Below are 24,636 nucleotides of genomic sequence, written 5' to 3'. Positions count from 1 at the left end.
CCACTAAGTTTGTTCAAATGTATACATAAATGGTATGAACAGGTTTTATAGTTAAAAAAATTTATTTTTTCTAATTACAGGGAGACAGCATACAGATTAAAAAGAACATACACTACAGAGTCATAAGCTACGCCATAAATTGTTTATTTTCTTGGTATGTACGCAAGAGATGTGCATAATATTAATGTAGAGAGCGAAGAGATTTCACTTCATGTTTATAATATGATATAGACAATACAAACGTTATTACATTAAAACAATCAGATTCACTTTACTAAAAGAAAACGAGCTAGTTTCCAATTTTTTAAGTGCAACCAGTTTTTGCTATAAACAACATTCAAGCCTATCAACGGTAGAACCACAGGACAAAACCTAGAAGAAAATTGCCAAATCAGAAACCCCGCCATTCTCTTCAATCCAAGCAAGGTTGAGAGTGAGTTTTCCATCAGGGAGCCACTCAAAAGCAACATCAGAACCATTCAGTTGGAACTTCTTTGGAGATTCACTTGAGTAAGCAAGGAATCTCCCATCACCCTTAACCTTAACCTTTGCACCCTTCTCAACACACTCCAATTCTTGAATTGTCCCTCCACTGTTGAACATGTTTGTGAGCCCAATTGGTGCAAATTTGATGCTGCCACCTAGCTTTTCAACTGGGACAAAGTTGTAGATCTCAAAAGTGGAAGGTTGAATAGTAAATTGGAGTGGTTCAGACTTTGGGGTCATGAAATGCAGTTCCTCAGCCTGATTGAGATACACGACATACTCCTCTGCCTTACCCATGTGAACTGCTTCTTTCTTTTGGTCCCATTCAACCTCAGTTACATGCACAGTACAAGAAATTGGCCTGTAGCATTCAGAGAAACCCTTGATCTTCTTCATCTTAGGGTCCCAACCAGCCCCTTGACAGTTGAAAGCACCAATAACTCCTCCATACTGTTACATGAACAAATTTGTTGTTAACCTAAATGGCAATTTTGTGTAAAAAATGTATGTGAGTGACATAAGTACCTTGTTGAAGTTCCAAATTTTGAGAACGGTTTTTTGGTCAAAGAGAGGGTTCTTGAAAAGGCAATCTCTTGTTGGAAGTGCAAAATGTATGCATTTGGGCACGGTACCATCAGGGAACACAAGCATCTTAATGAGATCAAAGTCATGAGAGCCCACACTGTCACTTACATAGACAGGACCGCCACAAATAGCCCTCGAACCCGCATGAAATTTGGCACACACATGATCCGATTGGAACATGTCCCAATCGGGCTGAATCATCTGCCCCATCCACAAACTGTTGTAGGCACAGTGAATCATGTGCACCCCTTGTAACCAGAACACTCCCATTGGGTCCCCATTGGGGTCTTGGAACCAAAAGTCATCCCCTGTAGCCAAATTTTGTTAATTTCTTAGTCCTTGCATCTGTGTGAATAAAACAATAAAAATGCATCTATGTGAATAGAATAATACGCTTACCAACTCTTCCCATGGGAATTTGCTTGGTTCCAAGGAAGAAAAAGTCGTTGCACTGCTGCATGCTAGCGATGATTCCACTTCCATTAAAATTCTTGACAATAGAGTTTGTCAACCCATCGTAATAAGCCTTTGCAAGCTCGACTCTGCCTCCATATTCCTCGCACACATATTCAAGACTCTGCATGTACAATCAAAGTTAAACGAGTAGTGCTTGATTACAATAGACACCAAAAAGGGTAAATTTCACACTATCATCATATCCAATATTTTTGCCATACATAGCAAGTTTATTAAAAAAGCTTACTTTATTTTAATACTAGAAATTAAACTCCAAAAAAGGAAAAATAAAATAAAACTCACATGAAAGACGTCAATTTTGACTCCGGTAACACCAGATTGGGCAAGATAAGAGTGCATGGAATCGTACAAGTCATTAGCTTGATCAGGATGAACAAGTCCTATGGAACCTTCCACTATTTTAACCACAGCAAGATCTTGCATGGTCCCATCAAGGCCAGGGGAGAGTTTGCAAGGTGTTATTTTGGAATTCAAGTGTGTGGCTCCTGGCCTCACACCACCCCACGAGCCACAAAGGGCATGCCACACATAGACATCATCCAAACCTTTGAATTCAGTCCTCAAGTCCCTTATGAAAGCCTTAATCCCACCACACTCATTTGCTTTGCAACAACACCCTCCACATAATTCTTTGTTCTCCTTTCCCTCCCCACCAAAGAGATCATCAATTTCCTTTTTCACCTTCACAATCCTCGACTCAATCTCGGTCAAACTCAAATCAGAAACCCCAGACGAAACAGCCTCATCACGCAGCTTCCCCAAACGCTCAACTTCTATCCCCTTCGCAATCAACTCCTTAACCGTCTTTGGGTTAAAAGAAGGAGCATTAGGACCCAAAAGGAGCCCCTTTTGGTAACTTCCAAACTTGTCACATTCTTCAAATCTATGAAGCCTCGCAGTCATTTGTTCCCCGCCAAGAACAAGATTCTTAGCATCCACGTTGGGGTCATCACCATCAAAATTCACACTTTGCCAGCCATCATCAATGATAACAAACCTCGGAGCCACCCCACCCTCGGCAAAATCCTTAAGCCCATGCCAAACCCCAACAGGGTTCACGGTTAAGTAGAACGCATCCCAAGTGCACCAACCGAACTTGTCAGCAATTTTTGGCACCGTTTTCTCCTCCAACAACCTGAACGAATCGAGGTGAACCCTGAGAACACTATAGGCTTCTTTCATCACGTTGTAAGGGTTCTCAGAAACGTGGACATAAGCAATTGCACCGAAACTCGATGCTTTCACTTGAGTTGAACCACTCTCAGCACAAATCATGACATGGCCATCAGAGCCAGGGTGAAGTGCGGACCTGAAAGATTTTTCAATGATGGGAATGATTACAACATAGGATTTTATTTCGGGGATTTCTATGAGGACCCACTGGGTTTCCATTTGAAGGTCTGAACCGGAATTTCCTACCCACTGGGTAGACCACCATGTTTTGAACCTGAAGATGCTAAGGAAGTTTCTGCCACTGAAACTACCTAAGGAGTTTGTTAATCTGTCGGAGGGAGAAACCTGGGAGAATCCGAAGAAGCCACCTTTGTGTGACACGGCAATGACACGTTGAAGGATGGAAGGTGGGGCGTCACGGGGTTCACAGATTGAGGAGAAGGAACTGAAAGTGACGTTATTGGGTACCTGAGAGAGTAATGGCACACCTCTCACGGTGAATTTCCCGTCACATAAATCAAAAACCTTTTCCAGTGACTTAAATCCCAAGGTGGAATTCACTGGATTGTTTGGAGGAGCCATGGAAAAATGGGCAACAAGAAGAAACAAGAACAAAAAGAAAATGATTCAAAACTATATAGACGACAAAGACAAGAAATTAGCCTTGCTTTGAAACGTGAAGAAAACTATCAGTTATAATTATGAAAGGACAGAATACAAATATGGAATATTTAACGATGTGTGTGGAAGGTTTTAAAAGAAGAGAAAAAAATACTTTTAGTTTAGCGGTTTCAATGAAAGAAGATTATAGAATGCGGGATTCAAACTGATGTGTGAGTCACGAAGAACATGAGAGTAATGAAGAATAGGGATGGTTAACGTAGTTTATGAAGGAACGCTCGGTTTAAAGGTGTACCTGAAAGACGGGGTTTATGAGAATATATATAGGCCAAAAGTGGAAATGAATTGTCAGCAAAATAAAATTTAATTAAAAATAAAAGCTAGAGATATGAGGCGGTTGTTGGCATTCGGTGACACTGGCTGAGTGATGAGTTCAATGTTTGTCTGGACTTTCTTTTCTTTTGATTTTTTTATCTCTTTTCTTTATCTCTTCTTTTTGTTTTCATTTAATCTATTTTAGTAGTATTACTAGTAATTTCTCTTTACTCCTACAAATAATTAATTTTACATTGATTAAGAAAATTAATTAATATTATTTAATTTTATTAATCTAAATAAAAAAGTATAATTATTTTTTAAAAATTATTAAAATTTGATATAATAAATAAAAATCATTAAAAATAAAAATAAAATAAATTTATTTATATTTAAGTACGTTATTTTTTTCTTATATATTATATATTATTTAATAGAAAAACTAAAAACTTATATGTAACCGTTGATTTAAAAACTAACTGTACAAATCCCTTAGATTTAGGGAAATATGGTAGCCAGACAGATTTTATTGATATATAATTGTGTGGATTGTGGGTTTTCTTTATTTTTTTTCCCCTATCTTTTTCCACGCAGACATGCTGCCATCTTTTCCTAGCCATGCATAATTTCATAAAGATTCATGTGGGGGCTCTCCCTATTTTAAAAAATATAAAAGGAAATTTGACTCTTATATATCAACGGTTATGTTATAGGAGAACTGGAAAGTTCTAATGGAGAGTTCACACGTTATATCACTATATAATGCTATAAGTTAAGCTGAGCAATCATTAAATATATTTTAAGGACATTAAATTAATTAAATAAATAAATTTGAGAATTTTTTATTATGCATAGTATTATAAAAGTTAAGTTGTTGTAGTTTATAGAGCATTGATTACTTTTAATGTATACGTTAAAAGTAAATTCCGGAAACAAAAAACACGAACTACGCAGCACACTCCATATTATATATAATAACTCATGAGTGTAATTTTAAATATTATTCTTTAAAAAAATATATATTTTAAATATTCTAGCATGTTCATCATTGTTTGGAGGGAAAAGGAAGAAAAGAAACCCTTCGCCTTTTTACACGTAAGAAAAAAATGTCTTGAATCTATTACTACTGTCATTTATCAACATGCGAGTTAACCATTCGGTTTTGATTTTATTTAACAATTGTAATTATTTTCCTTCTAATTAGGGTTAAAGAAAGCCACGGTCCTAATTTTGATTTTTTCCCTCAATGCTTTCAAGTTTCAACTTAGGGTAGGGTGGGTGAGGAAGGAGAATTTGTGGTCTTATATATTGTAACATCCTCCGTTAAACAAAAAAACCATATTAAAATAATATAAAATATCAAAATTTATAATAATTTAAAAATATTTCTTGTATAATAATTAAAATTAAATAAATAAATCTTCACATAAGTAAAAATATTATCCTCAAAATATAGACATTTGAATTAAATGAACACTAAAAATATAATGAGAGTGATCGCATTCGACGTTTTCTGTAACTTTTTTCTCGTGCTCACAATACTTGTAATGAGATGATAATCTATTGAATAAAACAACCAACAGAAGTTCATAAAAAGTATTGTTCCTAGTCGGTACAATAATTCAGAAAACCAAGCATAATATCTGCAATGAATCTAATATAAGATTATATCTATATATTTACACACCAATAAAAATTGTATTAAACAATCATAATTCACGAAATTTAGAATAAATACAATATTTAAATAAACAGAAACACTTCAACACATCCAAATAAATATAACAGTCACAACTTAGTGATTCCCAAAATCATAAGATTCAATTCTTTGATTTTTGGAACTAGTGTAGATCTAAGATACTTCAAAGGGTGTATGAGTTCATATTTCATATAATGACATCTCACTGTCTTTACCATCATAGATGAAAGTATCCTAAATCTCTTCCCCATCCAGCTGAATGTATCTATAATAATCTCATCATCATCCCAAATGAAGGTATCTATTATGTAATATTATAATAAAATGTACATCATCATCCATTCTGAGGAGGTGATGATCAACTCACAAGGTTACAAGAATACCATTATAAAAAACCCTATCAGCGGACTCTCTAATTTCATGCACATAATATATATCAAGAAAACACATTCTCAAGAATTCATACATGAAGTTTTAGAAAAAATTGTTTTATTTATTTCTTGGAGCAATAAATTCGTATTCTTTGTTATTCTTTTTCTCTTCTACCAATTATATCGAAAGAATTTTCTCGCCTTCTATCTTTTTCTCCGTTCTTGAACAACCTACTAATATCAAGAGAGACCCTTTATGTGCGTGATTTAAGAGAAATAATTGTCTACTCTTATATAAGAATTATACGTAATTTAAAATTTGTTTAAGTGATATTTTTTTATTTATTATTTCTATTATCTTTAATTATAATTATCTTTAACCAATTCAATATATTATTATATTTCAAAATAAAAATAATAATATAATATTTTAAAATAATTTAATCTATCTTTTTCCTTATTTAAGAATATATTTAGATATCCTTATTTAAATAATTATTAAATTATTTTTGGATGTTACACTCCTTGTGAAACTTGTCCCTTGAAATCTCATGTCTTTTCGTCTTGGACCTGCTTCATGGCATTGCATACATATGGCTGTTGTTTGTTGTTTTATGTACCTCTTCAAAATGTAATTGAAGCAAAAAAATAAAATAAAATATGTAGGAACTAACTTGAAGGTGCAGAAAATAACAGCCCAAATATACTTATTGTTTGTCCATCTATTTTTCGTCCCAAACATACGATGGTCATTCTCTCCTTTTGTTTATTTATCTTTGAAATTAGAAGAAATATATGTCTAAATGTGTTATTTTTTTATCCGTAAGAATTAAAACGACAAAATTTTTGTTAATAACACACATATCATAATCAATCAATTGAATTAGACTTCTTTAATTAATTTAATGTGTCATATGAAAAAGATTATGTCTTAACTATTCTTATTTACAAGAAATTTCTATCACCCTATAGTGTGACATATAAGATCTTAATTTTCTTTTATAACAACTGAAACTTTAATCATAAAAGTTTATAATTTACCATTATTGTTACATTCAATACTTGTTATAATAGCACTATTAAGCTTACTAAAATACTTTCTCCTCCATCAATCACTTGATTAATATTATTCTTTCCCTCTCCTTTGTACTTATTATAGCATTACAAACACCATTTGCATTAGTACCTCTCCTTATGCTGCCTCATCCACCAACACCAACACTTCCTCTTGCACCCACTCCTCCCGCACTTGAACCAATCCCTGTACCTCCACTTCCACCAATTCTAGCACCTCCAACTCCACCAACACCTCCTCCAACACTTACACCTCCACCACCACTTGCTCCTCCACATCCACCAATTCCACCACCTCCTTCTGCACCAACACCTCCACTTCCCCCTGCACTTACATTTCCACCACCACCGACACCAACTCCTGCACCTCCACCACCACCACCTCCACATCCACCAATTCTAGTACCTCCACCTCCACCTCCTCCTACACCTACACTTCCACCTGCACCTCCACCAATTCCAGCACCTCCTCCTGCACCAACACCTCTACCTGTGTCAAGACCAGCACCTCCACCAGCACCTCCTCTTGCACCCCTCCACCACCTGTACCAATTCCTGCACCTCCAGCTCCTCCTACACCTCCACCAACACTAGCACCTCCTCCTACACCTCCACCAACACTTCCACCACCACCTATGCTACCTCCTACATCTCCACCAACCCCAGTACTTCCACTTCCACCTCCTCCTCCACCTATACCAATATTGTTTCCACTTCCCCCACTTTGAACACCATTTTTATCACTATTAAAACCTCCCCTCGCTCCTCCACCACTTCCTATACTACCACAATTTTGAACTTTTCGTCCTTCTACTGTCCCAATGATTATTATCATCAGTAAAATGATATGCATTGTAACATTACGTGAAAATATGGCCATATTTGTTCGACAGTGAAAATGAAAATGTCAGAGAGATTATGTTAGGAGAAAAGAAAATTTATATTTTGGCGAAAGCTTGTAGTTCGATGGGTTAGTTTCACATCGTATTTATAGCATGAGTTTGGAATAGGATGTCAATGATGTGGCTACTGGCACCTAAGTTGCCCGAAATTTCTACTTGCTTTTATGAATAGTTGATGACCACGCGTGCTACCTCTAATTGCACTGAAATCCTCAACCAGATTTAGTGCATATGCCGCCGAACGTTTATCTATACTAAAAAAAATACGTGTCAATACGCCCTTAAGTATGTATAGTGGACTGTCATTTATCTCTGGATGAAATTTTAAGTGATTATTCTATCTATGCCCTTAATTAGCACCGTTGATTCTCCATTATAAGCTTCAGCAAATTACATAATAAAACGTTCCCCTGATACTCGTTTCATTTCAAAATAAGGATTTTGTTTACTCTCGATCAATAATAGCAAGTTTGTCAACCCATAGTGCGAGGGCCCCACCATGTCCATTGAAGCTTTCCAGTAGTACCATGTCTCTTTGCAGTTGGCGATATATTTGAGAATGTTCGTATTAGTCACACATTACCGGTGTTTGAAGGATATATAGGAAGTATATTGTCACAAGTTACGCTCATGGGAAACCATGGTGTGACATATCCATCATATGTATTCTACCCATGTTAGTTTACACACAAATAAATTTAACAGAAAACTGGTACATACTGAACCTGCAGATTTGGGAGGGGGGAGGAATATGCTGCAGCGCTATATAACTTCTCCATAAGCTCCAGTTTCTATAAGCTTGGCACAACAATAACCTCTAACTATTTAGAAGAAAGTTAAAAATATTTGCATAACAATGAACATGCATGGAAACTGGAAGCACAAAAATGGGTGAGTTGGAGTGGCGCATTTCGTTAAATTTCCAGCGCATGTATTTTATTCTGAAGGACATATATATACCTTGTTTGTCACTAACAGTAGTACTTATTAGCATGCATGGCCTGCTTTTTCTAAAGCAATTGTCAACCAAAACATTTTTAGGATCAAACCTTTTGTTTTTTTTACTTCGTCATGGTTTACACAGCAAAGAAAGAAAAATGAATATATATGAGATTTTAAACGTATACTTGTTTACTTTTTAGAAAGAGTATAGTATTATGAGATAATCGAAGTTATAATTTAATAAAAAAAAATTGTAAAAATATAAGTAGATACATATTAGCAAAACCTTGACAGGTTTGTTAACGTATACCTTCAGCTAATTTAAATTTTAGAAAGAATATTTCAGCAAGTTACATTTTGAATATATTTTAAGAAAATAAAAATATATGTTAATTGCTAAACTATTCATTCTAAAAAACAAGAAGATAATTAAGCCTATCACAATCTTCTTCTTTTAATAAATTAATAATCATTAGAGATAAAAAAAACCGCTGTAAAACAAAACCAATACCGCTGTTCCTTTTTTATATATAAGAAATATCGCTGTAAATAAAACAAGGAAAAAAAAGCTATAAATTTAGCATAGTTTGAAATATAAAAAATAATATTCATGTAAAATATTGCTACTATTATAAAAAAATAGTAAACTTAATCACAGAATATTTCTATAATATTTTTCAGTACTCCGGAATTAAATGGTGATGAATTAATATGATATTCTTATGTTCGTTTATATCTATTTCATTAAATATAAAAGCAAGAAAAATAATACTTCAATAATAACTAAAGTTTATCGTAATCTTGTCATCAACATATAAAAAAATTAGTTAACAATTAATCAGTACATAATTTCTAAATTTGCAGATATATTTCTTCATTATTTCTGTAAATATATAAATTGTTATACGAATAACGATACACGTGAAATAATAAGGACTGTTTTATGATTTAGTTTACTAGCATCAAAGACACAGGACTCGAAGGTTCTAGTTGCTACGCACTCGCTCGAACTGAAACGTCAACTCTACATTCGACAGTTGCATACCAATAAAATGCAATGCAAAACAAGTGGCAGCATTGGACTGAAGAATAGAAGTGAACATTTAAAAGCTTTTAAAAAGTAAGCTAAGAGCAGAATATGTTTTCAACACAAACATGTAAACTAGATTTTATAATTATCAAAGTTGTCAAATTAAGTTCAGAATTGAGACTGCTGTGTGTAGTATAATTTAGTTATTTACTAGGTTTTAGATTTGAGTGTTGTAGGAGTTTGTCTAAATTTTGTTTTTAATATTTATAGTTACTTCTTATATGTATATATGTAAACAGCTTATTTTTTTTAAATAATATTTAGTAGTATATCAGATATAATTACATTTATGTTAAGGATGTTGTCTTAAAAACTAATAGTAATGCAATATCTATATGAAATTTATAAAATAACAATGATATATTAATTTCATAAAAACATGTTTTAAAAATGTTCCAATAAATATTATATTAATATTTAAAAAGAATAACTGAATTATTTGATATAATATTATTCCATTCATTCCCTAGTTAAGTTGCATAACCTAGTTTCGTTGTATGATAAACAAATCAGGCACTTCCAAATAGGGTCAAAACGTTCAAGCTCAATACATTTGGCTGCAAAAAAACAAAATAAAACAAAAATTCAGAAGCAACAAATACATATTGCTTCTATTCACGTTTTCTCCTCAGCCAAAAAGTAAAACCATATTATACCAACAATGAAGGAACAATTATTAATTACATCCTATCTTGCATTTTGCCCCACCAGATAAATAAAGAAAAACATCCAAACCTATCAGAGAACGTGAAAGCTATCAAAGTAACTCAACTAAGACTCTCAAGAGCAGTTATACTACCGTATGACTCCTATGGTTGGAAAGGAGATTTAATAAGTCTTCTTTCGCAACATCGGCTTCTTCACGTCTTTTCTTGAAACCGCAGTGAGTCCTGGTGTGGGTATGTCTACCGTGGCTTGATACAAATCCTTCAATCTTCATATAGGGATAGGGAAAGGAGACCAATAAGGATACATGACCATATAAATCCAAAAGTTGCAGTTAAGTTGACAAAGTAGGAAATATCAATCTTACCTTGGCATGCTAAGAAATAGTGCAACAACTAGAAATGCAACTATAAGAGGGAATACTGGTGCCGGAGTCAGCTCCTGCAGTGTACAAGAAATAAGAATTAAAAATATATATGCCACGGCAACAGAAGAAAACAGAAAATAGTTGATGGCGAACTTGGAAAAACAAAGGCAGACAAAAATAGAAAGGGTGGAAACAAAAGAAGAAACCTGCTTCAGCTGATCTTCAATCCAGTATCTCAGTGGGCCAACATGGATCTGAACATTTTTCTCCAAGTCGACCTCAATGAGATCAGATTCAAATTTAAGTGAGCTTGATGGGAGACCAGATTGAAGCTTTAGAAGGTGTCTGCCCTTTGATAAGCCCTTCACTTGGAAGAAGTTTGAAATTGGTAGGGGGAAGACTGACTCTATCTTGTTTAGGTCACTAGCTGACCTGATTTCTACCATCAGGTGTTTACGTAGTTCATCTGTACCATTTCCTTCAACGTGGCAACTTATAATTGTCATTTCCGGCTCCTCAAAAACTATAAAATCCAATCCCTTGATATCCTCAGTTCCAACCTGGGAACATCAACCCAAGCTTACAACAGAGCAGAACATTGACAGCAAATCTAAAGCAGATAGCTACCGGGAACTAACCTTGACAGCAATAGAATCTGGAGATGCACGCTCTATATTAGAACTGCCCACGTCCCTTTTAGCCACTTTAACAACATAGTCAGTATCAGGCAGTAGTCCTCTCAGACGATAATTTCCAGAAGAATCTGTCACAGTTTCCTCAAAATAGCCTTTTGACTCTGACCTTGCTTCAACCGAAACTTCTCCTTTGGGTTGACCAGACAAGAGAGTGACTATACCTGTAGCACTGTAAGAGTTGATTTACCTCAGAATCTTCCAGAGTAAAGTAAGCTCAAGTGTAAAAGGGCAATCACAGGAAAAGGCAGAAAAGGCTACAGGGTGTCCAGCGATTTAAAATAATTACTTGGTAAAAAAATATAAATAATGCAAACATGTCCATTGCTCAATTTGCTCTATAGTTTGGTACTTCGGTTGTATGCAATTACCCTGGACACCAGTTTTATATTGTCTGTGTACCCTATTCACCAGTATAGTTTAACTGTTTTAAGTGTTTTTATATAAGGAAAATTACTCGTTTTAAATAACCTTGAAATGCTGTGTGTCTTCAAGTCTAAGGCAATGTCTAGCAGAAAAGGCAGTATAACATTACACTTTAATCATGCATACTTGAATAGATATGATTCCATCTATTAAATCAACTGCCAATTCAAATGGAATTTACAAAAAAATTCAGCATTTAAGGAAAAAAATATTATGTACTACGTGAGGTATGTGCAAAATCTGGATTATTTAAAATAGGTGAAGTAGAACCAGCCTGACAAGCAAATGCAAAGAATGTGTTATGTGTAACATTATTACTAAAAATATACTTTCATGGAGATGATATCTGTTGTGTGGCTGTTTTATCCAAATTCCACAATCAACACAACTATATCTGATGTGTGGCTGTTTTATCCCAGGGCTTCAGAATGAAGTCTCATTTAAACCAGTGGCGGTCCCTCTCACTTCTCTTAAATGAGAGATGTCCTTGTTTTAAACAGATTACAGTCTATTTATGTATGTCTGTCTCAATTATTTAATATAACTAGGCCTGTCATTACTGAAAAAATATCATATCAATAGGAAATAAAACCTGTAGGCTACACGTGTGGCCCGGAAAACTACTTCTTTGAACTCCCCTGCTCCAAGCTCTATTGCCTGTGCTGGAGGTGAGAAAGCATACTCCTAGGAAATAAGATAATAATAACATACACAAATAAGGAAGTTGGCAAAGATATAACTTCAGCAATGACCAACATACTTTTAATCATCAATTCTAAAAAATCCTGATATTTACAAACTTTGCAACTTCTTATCCTAATATCCTTTATTGTTGAGTTGCACACAAGCAGAAAATTACTAATAATTTAGTACAGGCATAAAGAGGTGACCTACTAAATCTGAAAAGAAACACATGAAGATTCTGGATAAGCAAGCAAAACGATTAAACATGACAGTGAAATGCAATAGTTGTTCTTTTCTTTTTCACGTGTTTCTTTTTGTCAATCAAAGAAAGGCTTTTACACCCTTTGGGGGTAGAGAAACTATGATGTACAGATACAATGGGTATCGGATATGATACTTACCCAATTTGGTGATGTAGGATGCAATACATGCCAGATATATATTTAGATTTGTATAAAAATTTATAAAACATAATTAAATATATAATTACAATCCTTCAAATCAAAATTAACAACATACTTCTTCAACAATACCAAAAACAAAATTATATATATATCATTGTCATCATAAATGATTGCCTATTGCTTACAAATAGGAATAGTACCGATCTCATTCCCTTCTTGAGCATTATCCTTAAAGAGGATAGCTTCCATTTGTAGTTCATCGAGAGACAAGGCTTCAACATTTCTATCTTATACACCTTTCATTGTCTCATATCCAACTCAAATATTTTTTAAAGGCTGTGATGCTTCACAGATACGTATCAATGAAATATCCAAGATTATTGGTATCAAATACATATCTGATATGGATACATGAAAAAAATGCAAGTATTGGTGCTTAATAAGAGATATTCTGGATGCATAATCAAATAAAGTATATTGTTAACTTCAGGTGCAGTAGCATGTGAGCCAGAGTTGATTGATAAAAAGTTGCATGTCAAGGACATGACAAGCAGTACAATGCAACATAATAACAGTTATGTCCAGCTACAGTATAGTACCTTCAAAACAGGACGCAAATAAAACATTCCAGGAAACAAATTGTCAAACAGGAATGTCCCTCCAGCTCCTGATACTGAGTTGTTTCTATAACCATTGTCACCACTCAAAGACAACAGAACAGAAGGAATGGGCTCTTTAGCATCATCTTTGTGATGTATGTGTACTGAAATTTGACTAAGCTTCTGACAAGTAAAGGAATGAGGTGCAACTTGTTTTAAATGATATCCAGGCTGCAAATATAAACAAGAAACAAATAAATCAAATAATGTAAGAAAACAAGATGGCAACAGAAACATCACAGATAAGTAGATAAACTGTACAATTCCCTTTTAGTATTTTTAAAACAAGGCATTTATTTTTTGTTCTGAGAAAGCGACTACCTTTGAAGCCTCAACATTGTAACCAATATCATTGTACAGAGGACCTGCCACAAAGGAACCATCAGTACCAGTGGTCGTTTCAAGAACCAATTCACCACTTTTAAGTGTACTAATGCTGCTGTCTCCAGCAGCAAAAATTCTGATATGGACGCCAGAAAGAGGAGGTGAAACTGATCCTTCAATATATGCACCCAGTTGACAAGAAAATGTAGGAATATAAACTTGACAATTATCATCTGTGACTGATACCTAAGGAAACGGATTTTGCAAATGAAACTCAGTTAGTCCCATAAAAATATCAGTAGAAAAACTAATTTTGATACTTACTTGATGTTCTCTAGGATAAAATAAAAGTTTCTTCTGCCCATCACTCCTGTAACCAAACAAGAACAAGTCAACTATAATTGGCAAAATCGTAGTGCATGAATTAGTTTCATTTCAAAGTTACAGAGACAGGAGGTAAGGGGTAGGAGAAAAGATATTAGTAATTGAAGTATTAAACAAACAGAGTACCCGACCCAACTTCCTAGAATCATAGAATTATGTGTATTATATGCACCAAACACTAATAAGCAACACAGAATCATAAAAAAATGGCAAGCTAATTAAAAAGTTTAACCTTACAGGAAAACTGGAAGCATATAATATAATGTTAAGATTTATAATTACTTTTTCAAGAAATTGGGTGTAACTCCATAAATTCAAAATGGTACAAAATAAAACTTTTGAAAGAGTTTGCATGGAACACAGTTAGCATAAAATGGTATAAGTCCACTATACTGTATTGTATTATTTTACAAGCTGCAGGACAAATAGGCAAAGTTGTACAGAGATAGTAGCATTTGTGTATTTACACAATCGATTTTCATCCCTTATCCAATCTGCTTCTACAAAAGCCTTATAACTAAAAAAGATATTTAACTGAAATTGTTTGAACAACCAGCTAGAATAGATAGATGTACCTTGAGTCCTGAGGAACAAAGGTAAGCTTTTCTCCTAGATTGGCCCAAACGGAATACTCAAATATAGCAGCCCCCGTTTCATCTTTCACATGGGACTTAAGTATGGCTGTAGCATAATCAATAACACCAGTTCTATCATGTTTAATATCAACAACTATACTATCAGGCAATGCATCAAGTGAGCCAGACTGCACATTTATTTGTCCATTGAGAAGATACTTCTCTCCTGTTAGATGGATGGGCTACAAAAAAGAAAAAGTTATGGAAGATCCTCAAAAGAACCAAATATGATAATACATGAAGAAACTGAAAAATATAATCATGGATTTCTGAATTCTCCGTACTGATTGATCAGATGTATTAATTTTCACTGATGAACTCCCAAAGAAGATACACGAGTCAACAAAATGAAATTCATGTACGCCAGGTTGTTCTACACATATATGCTGAGAACCTTTCTGCAGATAAGACCAAAAGAACAGAAATGAATTTTGTGAAGCTGCAATTTACTGACATATTTGGATGGACTATAATTGTTGTACCTGAATTTTAAAATTCACATTTGACCCATCGGGTTGAGTCAGGTAACCATCAACATTGTGAGTGGAGATAATATTGACCCAGTAGCCTTTTTGAACAAAAAGGATTCCTTCTAAGTCCTCAGCACCAACATTTACATCTATGAAGCTCTGTTCCCAGCACCAATTATCTTCCAAGGTCACTGATTCAGGGGAACTATGTTTGACCTAAAACAAATATTATTACAGTGGGGAAAAAACAGGTGAATCAGAACTTTCCAGTAAAAAACTGATACTCAACCAGAAGTAATTTTATAGAAATTTCCAGGCAATAAAACTCAAAACTAAAGGAATTCTACTTAAAAAACCACAAAAAAAGGGAATACAAAAAAAGGCCAACCTCAAGGCTGTATTTTCCAGGAATAACATCTGAAAACAGAAATTCACTACTCTCGGTGGTCAAGCTAATTGTCTTTCTCTCTTCATTGTGTTTATCAACCTGTCTCACCAGAGTAACGGATACAAATGGGCCACATTTCTCCTTGCAGGATACAGCACCATGAATATTGACCAAAGCCTACAATCATGAAGCACAAAATCAGAATAGAACAATATAAAATTAGAGCCTATATCCTGGTCTTTGTGAGGATAAGGTCATAAAAATTCCCAAAGAAAATGAAAAAGCAAAAGATGTTTAGAAGAATTAAATAAAAATTCAACCATATAGAAAATTTATAAACAAATAAAATCTGGGTTAGAAAATAGAAATTCTATTCTAATATGTTGAGATCCCATATTCCCATATTGACAAATATGGCCAAAATATAATAAAGACTTGGACAATCCTCATTTCATGAACTGGTTTTTGGAGTTGAGTTAGGCCCAATCCAAATTCAAGATGGTATCAAAGCCCATTATAGATTTGATATTGGGTCAACCTCAGCTGTCCAAAACTGAACCTGGCCACACAGATTTCCCAGGGCAATCAATCAGGCCCCGTCGATTACCCAGTGCACCTGGCCATGTGGCTTTCTCAGTGTGAAAAAAAAAATCTATAATCTTCATTCTCCAAATGGCCAAGGTAAAACTTATTAAAGCTTGGGCAATCCTCAGGTCATGAACTGGCTTTTGGGATTTAAGCCAGCCCAAATTCAAGTTATCAAATGAATCTTAAAGTTGTGTTTGGATAGAGTTATAAAATTTCATAGAATTTGAAAAACCATGAAATTAAATCACAGTAGTTCAATGTCCACATTTGTAAAACCTACTGTTTGGATAATTATACATGAAATTCAATTTTGGAAATCTGTCTCCTATCTTCTTTGCTTACAAATCTGCCACGACCATAACATTGCATTCACTCTCCGTACCTACCCTCACACTGACAGAAACACCATAGATGACCCACATGTAGCCACAGAAAACATCATTGAGAATGATATGAAGTTTATTTCTCACAGAAAAGACCATTTATACAGTCATTTTGTTTGATCCATCCTTGGTGAGACTATACACTACTATACAGGAAAAGGAACACTTGAAGGCCAATTGTTTTTCTCATTGACAACTGTAGAGCAAGGAGAGCAACTTGATCATTCTTTATCTTAGGAACTCAAACCCCATCATCTCCTGAACGAAGGCATACATAGCCACCTATAGTAGTAGCAGCTTCTATGATCATTTCAACAGCATTCTGAGATACTAATATTTCTGAACCAATCATGCAACCATATAAGACTAATCATCTCATGCTCAACTATGTCGATAAAGGACTCTAATTTTGATCCCGTCCCTACAGAAAAAATTGAAGGGAAAAGGAAGAAAGAACCAAGAAGCATAGATAACATATAGCTATTTTGGGTGAAAAATTACTTGTGAAAATTCAATATTCAACAGGGGACTTTTGACCACAACATCAATATAAGATGGAGCAAACATGAGTCCAGCACCATTCTCAGGAGTAGCAGCAATGGCTGACAAGCGATATTCACCAGGAGGAACCTAGACATTAAACAAACAATTTACACATCAGTGATAAGAAATGAACAATCAAACTATAGCAGATACTCTAGAGACATCATTAAAGAAAGAAGCCATAAAATTATTTTAACACTTGAAAAAATGAGAACTCAAGACATGATTTGGATAGCTATGAACCATCTTCAAACACAAATTCTTCTATGAACTGCAGATGCTGAAAATTGGCCTTTTTCCCTTGCATTTCAACTAAAATATTTGATATAAAATAGTAAAATACTGTGTACCTAGCCCAAACCCCTTAATAACAGCTTCAACTCAAACTGTTCAAACAAAAGACTATATTAGAAAAATCATCTCATAGGCTTAAAACTGCAACTAAAAGTTTCCGATTTTTGCTAGTATATGGTTAATATACTAGCATAAAAGTATATCACAAAATTTTATAGTTCCAAGGTTCAGAACTTTCCTCTCAAAGCTTGTTAAATTAGATAGATTCGATGGTAACATGCTGCTTATTAAATTAGCTAACACTCCCAGAGCATATGGTAAATCCACCACCTCTTCTCTTTCAGCTTAAGTTATTTGTATCCACATGATATTAAGAGATACTGCCAACATTACGAAATGGAAAAAAATGATTGATTTATTCCACTAAGCTAACATACCTCAAAGCAGAAGTTTCCATTTTCATCTGTTTGCTTCTTTTGTGGTTTCACATTATCAGGTCCATGAGTCAAAGCCACCTAGTATATTATCAAAAGACCAACTTTAATTGTAACATGAAATTTTTACTAAAATAATACATTAAGAGGAGATGCATACCTTCGCTTTCAGACCACCACTAGCCATCCTAACCAAACCACAAAGATTGTATGAAATGGCATTGATGTCTTCTATTGAAGCCATATTTGGCAATACCTGAGCAAGCAAACAAAGTTTGAAACAAGAGCTAAGCAGCACCATTTTTCATTATTACAAAATAGGTAGCAAGTCTAAATTCCGAGCTTCTTTCAACCATCTAACCAATTTTGACCATCATACTAAAAGAGAAATATACTAAACTAAAAAATCTGCTAAAACTTTTATGATATATTTACCATATAATTCTCCAATTTCTTGAATTTGTAATGCTCCTTTTGGGCCTCTATGGTATAGTGCGTGGATGTAACCTAATAAGAAAGAGAAAAAAAATATAAATGTTAACTGCAATCAATTGAAAGATCTCAGCATCAGCACAATCTAAAATGAGTTTAAAAAAAAATACACTGGTCTAACTATGCCCTTATTAGTATCCAGGTCCAGGAAAGTTGAAAAAACTCTTACATACTCAGAATGATAGAAAAAGTCAATCTATCCAAACGAAGAAAAGCAGGGAGAGAAACATTATTGAGACAAAAGTAAACGAAAATTCAAAGTATTGCCAATGAATGTTCTAACTGAGGCACATTTACCCATACCAATACCTGATCAAGCTTGTAATATCCTTGATTGTCAGCAATAGACCTTACATGACCATCAACTATGATTTTGACCCCCTCCACTCCCATGCCATTTCCATCAACTACACGGCCTCCAACAGAAAATCCAGTTACCTGTAAGAATTGACAATGATAGCAGATAATTGAGAAAAATAACATACACATAACCACAATAATAGACAGGTATCAGTAATATTACAATATCTTAGAATGTGGGTTTGGGCCTAACTCAACCCCAAAAGCTAGCTTGTAGGGTGAGGGTTGCCTCCCACTTATTTCTATCTTAGCCTTATTTTTTAGCCGATGTGGGACTTGGGTTTTTTCCAATACACACCCTCATGCCCAAATTCCAAAAGCACTATTGGGCTTGGTGCGTGGATGACATGGTGGGTGGCCCGTTTTAATAGATCTAGGATAAGCTCTAATACCATCTTAGAATGTTGGTTTGGGCCTAACTCAATCCCAAAAGCTAGCTCATGGGATGAGAGTTGCCTCCCACTTATATATTCTATCTTAACCTTATCTCTAGCCGATGTGAGACATGGGTTTTTCCCAATACAATACAATAATTATTATTGAACCAAACTTGTTTAAACATACCAAATATTTATAACTTTTTAAACAGGAAAAAAATAGTTAAGATGGTTAGCATGTGAAACATTTTTATCCATATAATCTACCTGAAACTTTTGAGGCACTGTTGCATGCTGGTGCTTAACATTAACTGAGACGCTGGGTGGCGAAACATCAAATACTGTATTTTCACCCTTATAGTAGGGCACAAGTTCATAACTTCCTGTACATTGATAAAAATGTGAGCACTAAAATAAGCAAAATAGGTTCTAGCAGCACGTAATAAGAAGCAACAATTTTCAAGCAGAATGATAAATATTCAATCCACAAAAAAATGAATAGCAACTGTAAAGTAAGCACAAATACAAAAAACCAATTTGAAGTGCAATTTAATATGATCAATAACAAGGAGAGACTAATTGCAGTACATATGAGAAGGGTGAAGTTCCTAGACTTTTTAAAACTAAGTTTCATACATATAATTGCAAGTTGGCAGTGTTTGTTTAAAAGTTAAAATGCACAAACTACAAACATGACAAAAAGCTCTGGGAAAGAATATTCCTTTTCTGTGTATATAGACACCATAAATTCAACACTCCCCATGGGACATGTTGATAACATGTTTCAGAAGCTCCTTAAAGAGCTCCACTTCAGCTGAAACACACACACACACACTTTGACACATCGGGAGGGGGTAGATGACAGAATAAGCACTCAAAAAAGTAATTACCACAAGGTATTGAATTGAATGTGAACTTCCCATCAGCATCTGATACAGCATGACAGAGAGCTACTCCTTGTCGTGGACCATTAGCAGAACCTTTCAAACACTCTACTTCAGAAACATCATCTGAATGTAAGAAAATATAAACTCCTAATATTGGATTTCCCTGGAAAAGGAAGAACCAAAATGAAAGGCATAACTACATGAGAAAGGTTTCAATTAAACAAGTTAAAAAATAAACCACATCAATCTATTTTGGAAGTTTAAGCTGATTGAGAACAGAAGCATCCTTTAACAATCTCATAAAAATGTGCATAGATGAAGCAGTTGCTGCAAACAAGATTTACTTTTTGTTCTGTCACAGACATTGTCACCCGGTGGGATAAAGCTTTGTTGTGGTTGTTGTATGTCAACTATATGGATCTTTTAACTATATTATCAATTTTACAAAGAAAATGATGTAGCAATTAAAAAGGAAAGTGAAATTTTAAGTAAGATTTGTCACTTCAACAAACATTACCTGAGCAACAACAAATCCACTGATACTATACCCAGGGACAAAGAAAATATCATCAACTACCCCATTTCCAAAGCCCAATTCAACCTGCGAGAAACACAACATAAGAAAAATAGAAAGCACAATATGCAACCTCATTAAATGTATTATGAGACTAAAGAGTGACACAAAAGAAATGGGTATGAACTCAAAGCAAAATGCTGAAAGTAAACACATTATTTCAACCTGTGTTGAACCTTTAACTTCAACTTTCATATCAGGATTTGAAGCGCGTAGTTCATATTTTCCTGCACATCACAACAGGAGTGTCCATTTGTTTGAACAATTTTGAGGAGGAAAATAGCAAATAATGAAAAATTGGCAACAACAAATGATTTTAAACCAAACCCATGGAGAACATCAACAAAATTCATAATTCTAGACAGTATTATTACTTGTGAGAAGAGGGAAACAAAGATTTTATTTCCTAAATTTGCTAAAGCGAGTATCACTCAGCAAAGTGATCTATTTATAATAATAATGATGATAACAAAGATAATTACTACTACTAATTTCAAGAGAACAATTAAAATATCACTACTTCCTAAAATACATTGAACTCAGCTAAAAACAATAACTAAGCTACTTGGAAGAGTAATCATCATTAAATGCTCCTATTCCCAACATTACTCATTGCAAAGTGCAGAATGAGAAACTTTTTACCCATTAAACCTAATTATCCAACTAAACTTTCATTCCATTTTATTTTCTTTGGATTTAAACACAATTCTGAACAACATATAATATTATTTAGAACAATCTTGTTCATCCTCAACTACTTCTCAACCAATTAATCCAGTTTGCCTCCTGTTAAATCACATTCTTTTTAGGTGGAAACTTGAAATCAATTTCACTTATCTGTAAACCATATGCATTTTTAATACGCTTCATATCTTCATGTCACATAAATATAGATCCCATATACATGAATCTACGACAACTACTTATATGTGGTTATAATTTCCACAATAGTGTAAGAGGCTCCCTACATAATAAAAGAATTTAAAACCCAAGAACTTTCCAAAAGTAAACATAAACTCCCCTACCTGGAATTATATTTGTAAACAAGTAACTCCCTGACGATGAAGTTAAGACTGAAGAGACAAGATCCCCCGAAAGGGACAAAAGTTCAACTTTTACATTTGAAGGACCTCCATTTTTAACTGAACAACTTTCTCCCCCAACAGCTCCCACAACTCTACCAGATATAGTGAACCTACAATATACAAAACTTAGTAGTTATTTTCAAAATTTAGAGTATAAGCAAAGCAAAGGATGCAACAGGACATACAACAACAACAATAGCCTTATTCCACCAGAAGTTGGTTACATGGATTACATGACGCCATTGGGCTCAGTTAAAAACTAAATTCTCAAGAATACTATCATTCGCCATAAGATTCCTTTTAATAAGTTCCTCCAAAATCAAAAATCACAAAGTTAAAAAAAATAGAATAATAGCCTACCCTGTGAAACGGAAGTTTATATCTTCATTGCCATTGCAACCATTATTGTCAACCACCACAGGAACCTATAGGTACAAGAGGGGGAAAACCAAAGAAAGTGTCAGAATTCATAAGAATACTTTCAGATTATCTCAAGATTCAGGAGAGAGAGATTGCGCTTACAGATAATAACTGAGAAATAACTAACCTTTTCTGGATCCCATGTCCATCCTGGAGGTCCATTAATTTTAATTACAAAGGAACCCTGGAATGAAAATAATTGCATTGAGAAAAACTGAATAATATATTCACATCTAAGGCATATATATGCCATTCTGTATTTATGAAGACAGAAGTTGCCCAAATATGCTTAAATGTGCACAAATTCAAGTAAGTTTTACCTTGTCATATACTGGAATAAAATAGTATCCATTTGGAGCACATTGTGTTCTATCCTTTACCAGTCCATCCACAGTTTGAAGCTCAACCTACAACAAATGGATCAATTGTCATTGAATCCAAGTTGAAACGAGTGCATCATATCTAATAAACAAATAGGAATTCCCTTGGATGTGTAACACAGCATCCTCCTCCCAGTAAATTACCACAAAATAGTATATAGCAAAAATTCAAAAAGGACATGAAGAGGCTGTCTTATGCATGTCTTGTTTTTCTATAGTATCCCTTTTCAACAGCAAACTTTAAGCCAAGCCAGTAACATTATTACAGCTATTGTGCAGAATAATTAGAGTTCAAAATCAAATGCGAATCAAAGGTAGAGTAAGGGGGTCTTTGAAAGAACTTATGGGGAGCTTATCTGAGTTTATGAAAATGGCACATGACTCTCATCGGCTCTTTTATCTCTTTTTAGCTTATCCCAATAAGTTTCACAGTCAAATCTATGGCATAAGCCCTCATGTGTTAAGACCCAATTGAATAAGTACATAAGTTTATTTTAGCTTATTGGAGAAGCTCAATAATATTTTATCTTGTATTTTTCTCCTAACAAGTGTTTATGCAGAAGTTTATCTAAGGTCTTAATTAAGTTATTTACACAAACACACCCCAAGTTTATTGGTGCAACTTATCAAAATAATCTCCTTTTAGCTTATTAAAATAAATTTCACAATCAAATTTATGGCAAAAGCTCTCAAGTGATAAGGGGTGAGTTTGCTTAAACTTAAAAAAAGCAACTTTAAAATAAGCATTTTTTTAAGAAACAGATAGGATTTGTTTCTTAAAACAGAAAACTACTTTTTTTAAGCAGAAGCAGTTTAGACAAACACACTACAAAACAGAAAGCTGCCTATTTTATTAAAATAAGCGTTTATTTCAATAAATAAGTTTAAACAAACTAGTCCAAGAACTAACTTAAGTGGTCAACATAAACTCACCCCAAAGTTTACAACTGGCGTGTACTGATTTTTCTCATACTTTTGGTTAGCTAAATAACTGTTCAGTGCAAGTAAAGTTGATGAAAATATTTACAAATTATAAATAACTAAAAAGAATTTAACATGCACTTACCGTGACATCGGAATAGTCCAATTTGACATCAGTTTGTTTCCTCGACTTCACCAACGATGAGCTCGCCTGCGGCAACTCAAATTTGTAAGCAAAGATAAGCATCGATCCAATATTACAAAAAAGAAGCGAAAAATAAATAAATAAACAAATATCAAACTAAAATATACAACCGAATTCATCATAGATAGATGTAAATAGAAAAACAGAAATCACAAAACGTCAAACGAATTAGAGCACAAATTTCAGATCCGTGCATTTTTTTTCTCCCAATCCGAATGCCTGAAAATCAATCTCGCAGTTGCTGAGGAGAAAGTCAGATACGAATCGCGTTTCAATTCTTTAAGTACGTTTTTCACTACAGAAGCTGATAGAAATGTAAATTACTTTACCTCGACAAATCCACCGCAGCCATAGATGGAATCAGCAGAAGCAGCTGAAATCGAACAAGTTGCTATGAATAGTAAGCATAGAAAAGCATCTCCGATCGACATTTCGGATCTGATGCTCGGCGATGAATTCAACCTAAGGTGGATGAACAGATCTGGAGAATCATACGAATATTTATATTTTTCTGTATTTAATGGAGCCACTTCACTCCCAGGTCTGGGAGGGTTTATGGGATTTTAGAACGAAACAAAAAACAAAAGGACCTCAATTACAATAAAGCAAGTTGGAGTAATGGTGTATTTTTTTATGACATTTTTAGTTTTATTTTTGGAAAATAAATACTTTTAAGAACTATTTATTAAATTACGATTTTTTTAGAAGATGGAGTATTATTTTTAACTTTTGATAGATATTGAAATATTGTGCTTTCTTTTTTAAAAAAATAATATAAATAATGCCTTTTAATTTTAAAAATATTGAAAATTCAAACAAATAAGATCAAGACAAATACAGGCCGTCACTGTTTAGTAAG

General features: G+C 34.1%; 3 protein-coding genes across 3 annotated transcripts; all 3 read right to left on the bottom strand.

Annotated features, from left to right (window-relative positions):
* Positions 1–157: 157 nt before the first annotated feature.
* Positions 158–3,646, bottom strand: LOC114400532 (stachyose synthase). Its single transcript, XM_028363021.1, has 4 exons — positions 1,831–3,646; positions 1,471–1,648; positions 1,012–1,379; positions 158–936 (listed from the first exon to the last, which is right to left on the bottom strand). The coding sequence occupies exons 1-4, from the start codon at positions 3,301–3,303 to the stop codon at positions 373–375; spliced, it is 2,583 nt and encodes an 860-aa protein (XP_028218822.1). The 5' UTR covers positions 3,304–3,646; the 3' UTR covers positions 158–372.
* Positions 3,647–6,929: 3,283 nt separating this feature from the next.
* LOC114398889 (glycine-rich cell wall structural protein-like) lies at positions 6,930–7,681 on the bottom strand. The gene is made up of 2 exons (XM_028360994.1): positions 7,351–7,681; positions 6,930–7,273 (listed from the first exon to the last, which is right to left on the bottom strand). Exons 1-2 carry the CDS (start codon positions 7,679–7,681, stop codon positions 6,930–6,932), a joined length of 675 nt encoding a protein of 224 aa, XP_028216795.1.
* A 2,542-nt stretch (positions 7,682–10,223) lies between these two features.
* LOC114399067 (nodal modulator 1-like) lies at positions 10,224–24,374 on the bottom strand. Its single transcript, XM_028361167.1, has 27 exons — positions 24,107–24,374; positions 23,718–23,783; positions 22,592–22,678; positions 22,399–22,455; positions 22,212–22,276; positions 21,792–21,961; positions 20,932–20,993; positions 20,710–20,793; positions 20,196–20,355; positions 19,573–19,688; positions 18,878–19,006; positions 18,512–18,583; positions 18,237–18,332; positions 18,080–18,157; positions 17,307–17,435; positions 15,835–16,011; positions 15,459–15,662; positions 15,261–15,374; positions 14,917–15,158; positions 14,282–14,327; positions 13,955–14,203; positions 13,574–13,804; positions 12,479–12,570; positions 11,407–11,632; positions 10,975–11,328; positions 10,769–10,842; positions 10,224–10,669 (listed from the first exon to the last, which is right to left on the bottom strand). The coding sequence occupies exons 1-27, from the start codon at positions 24,206–24,208 to the stop codon at positions 10,564–10,566; spliced, it is 3,588 nt and encodes a 1,195-aa protein (XP_028216968.1). The 5' UTR covers positions 24,209–24,374; the 3' UTR covers positions 10,224–10,563.
* Between the last annotated feature and the right edge of the window lie 262 nt (positions 24,375–24,636).

Source organism: Glycine soja, chromosome 19 (genome assembly GCF_004193775.1).
Source record: "Glycine soja cultivar W05 chromosome 19, ASM419377v2, whole genome shotgun sequence".
Taxonomy (NCBI): Eukaryota; Viridiplantae; Streptophyta; class Magnoliopsida; order Fabales; family Fabaceae; genus Glycine; species Glycine soja.
The sequence above is the reverse complement of the archived record's forward strand: the minus strand, read 5'-3'. Positions and strand labels throughout refer to the sequence as shown.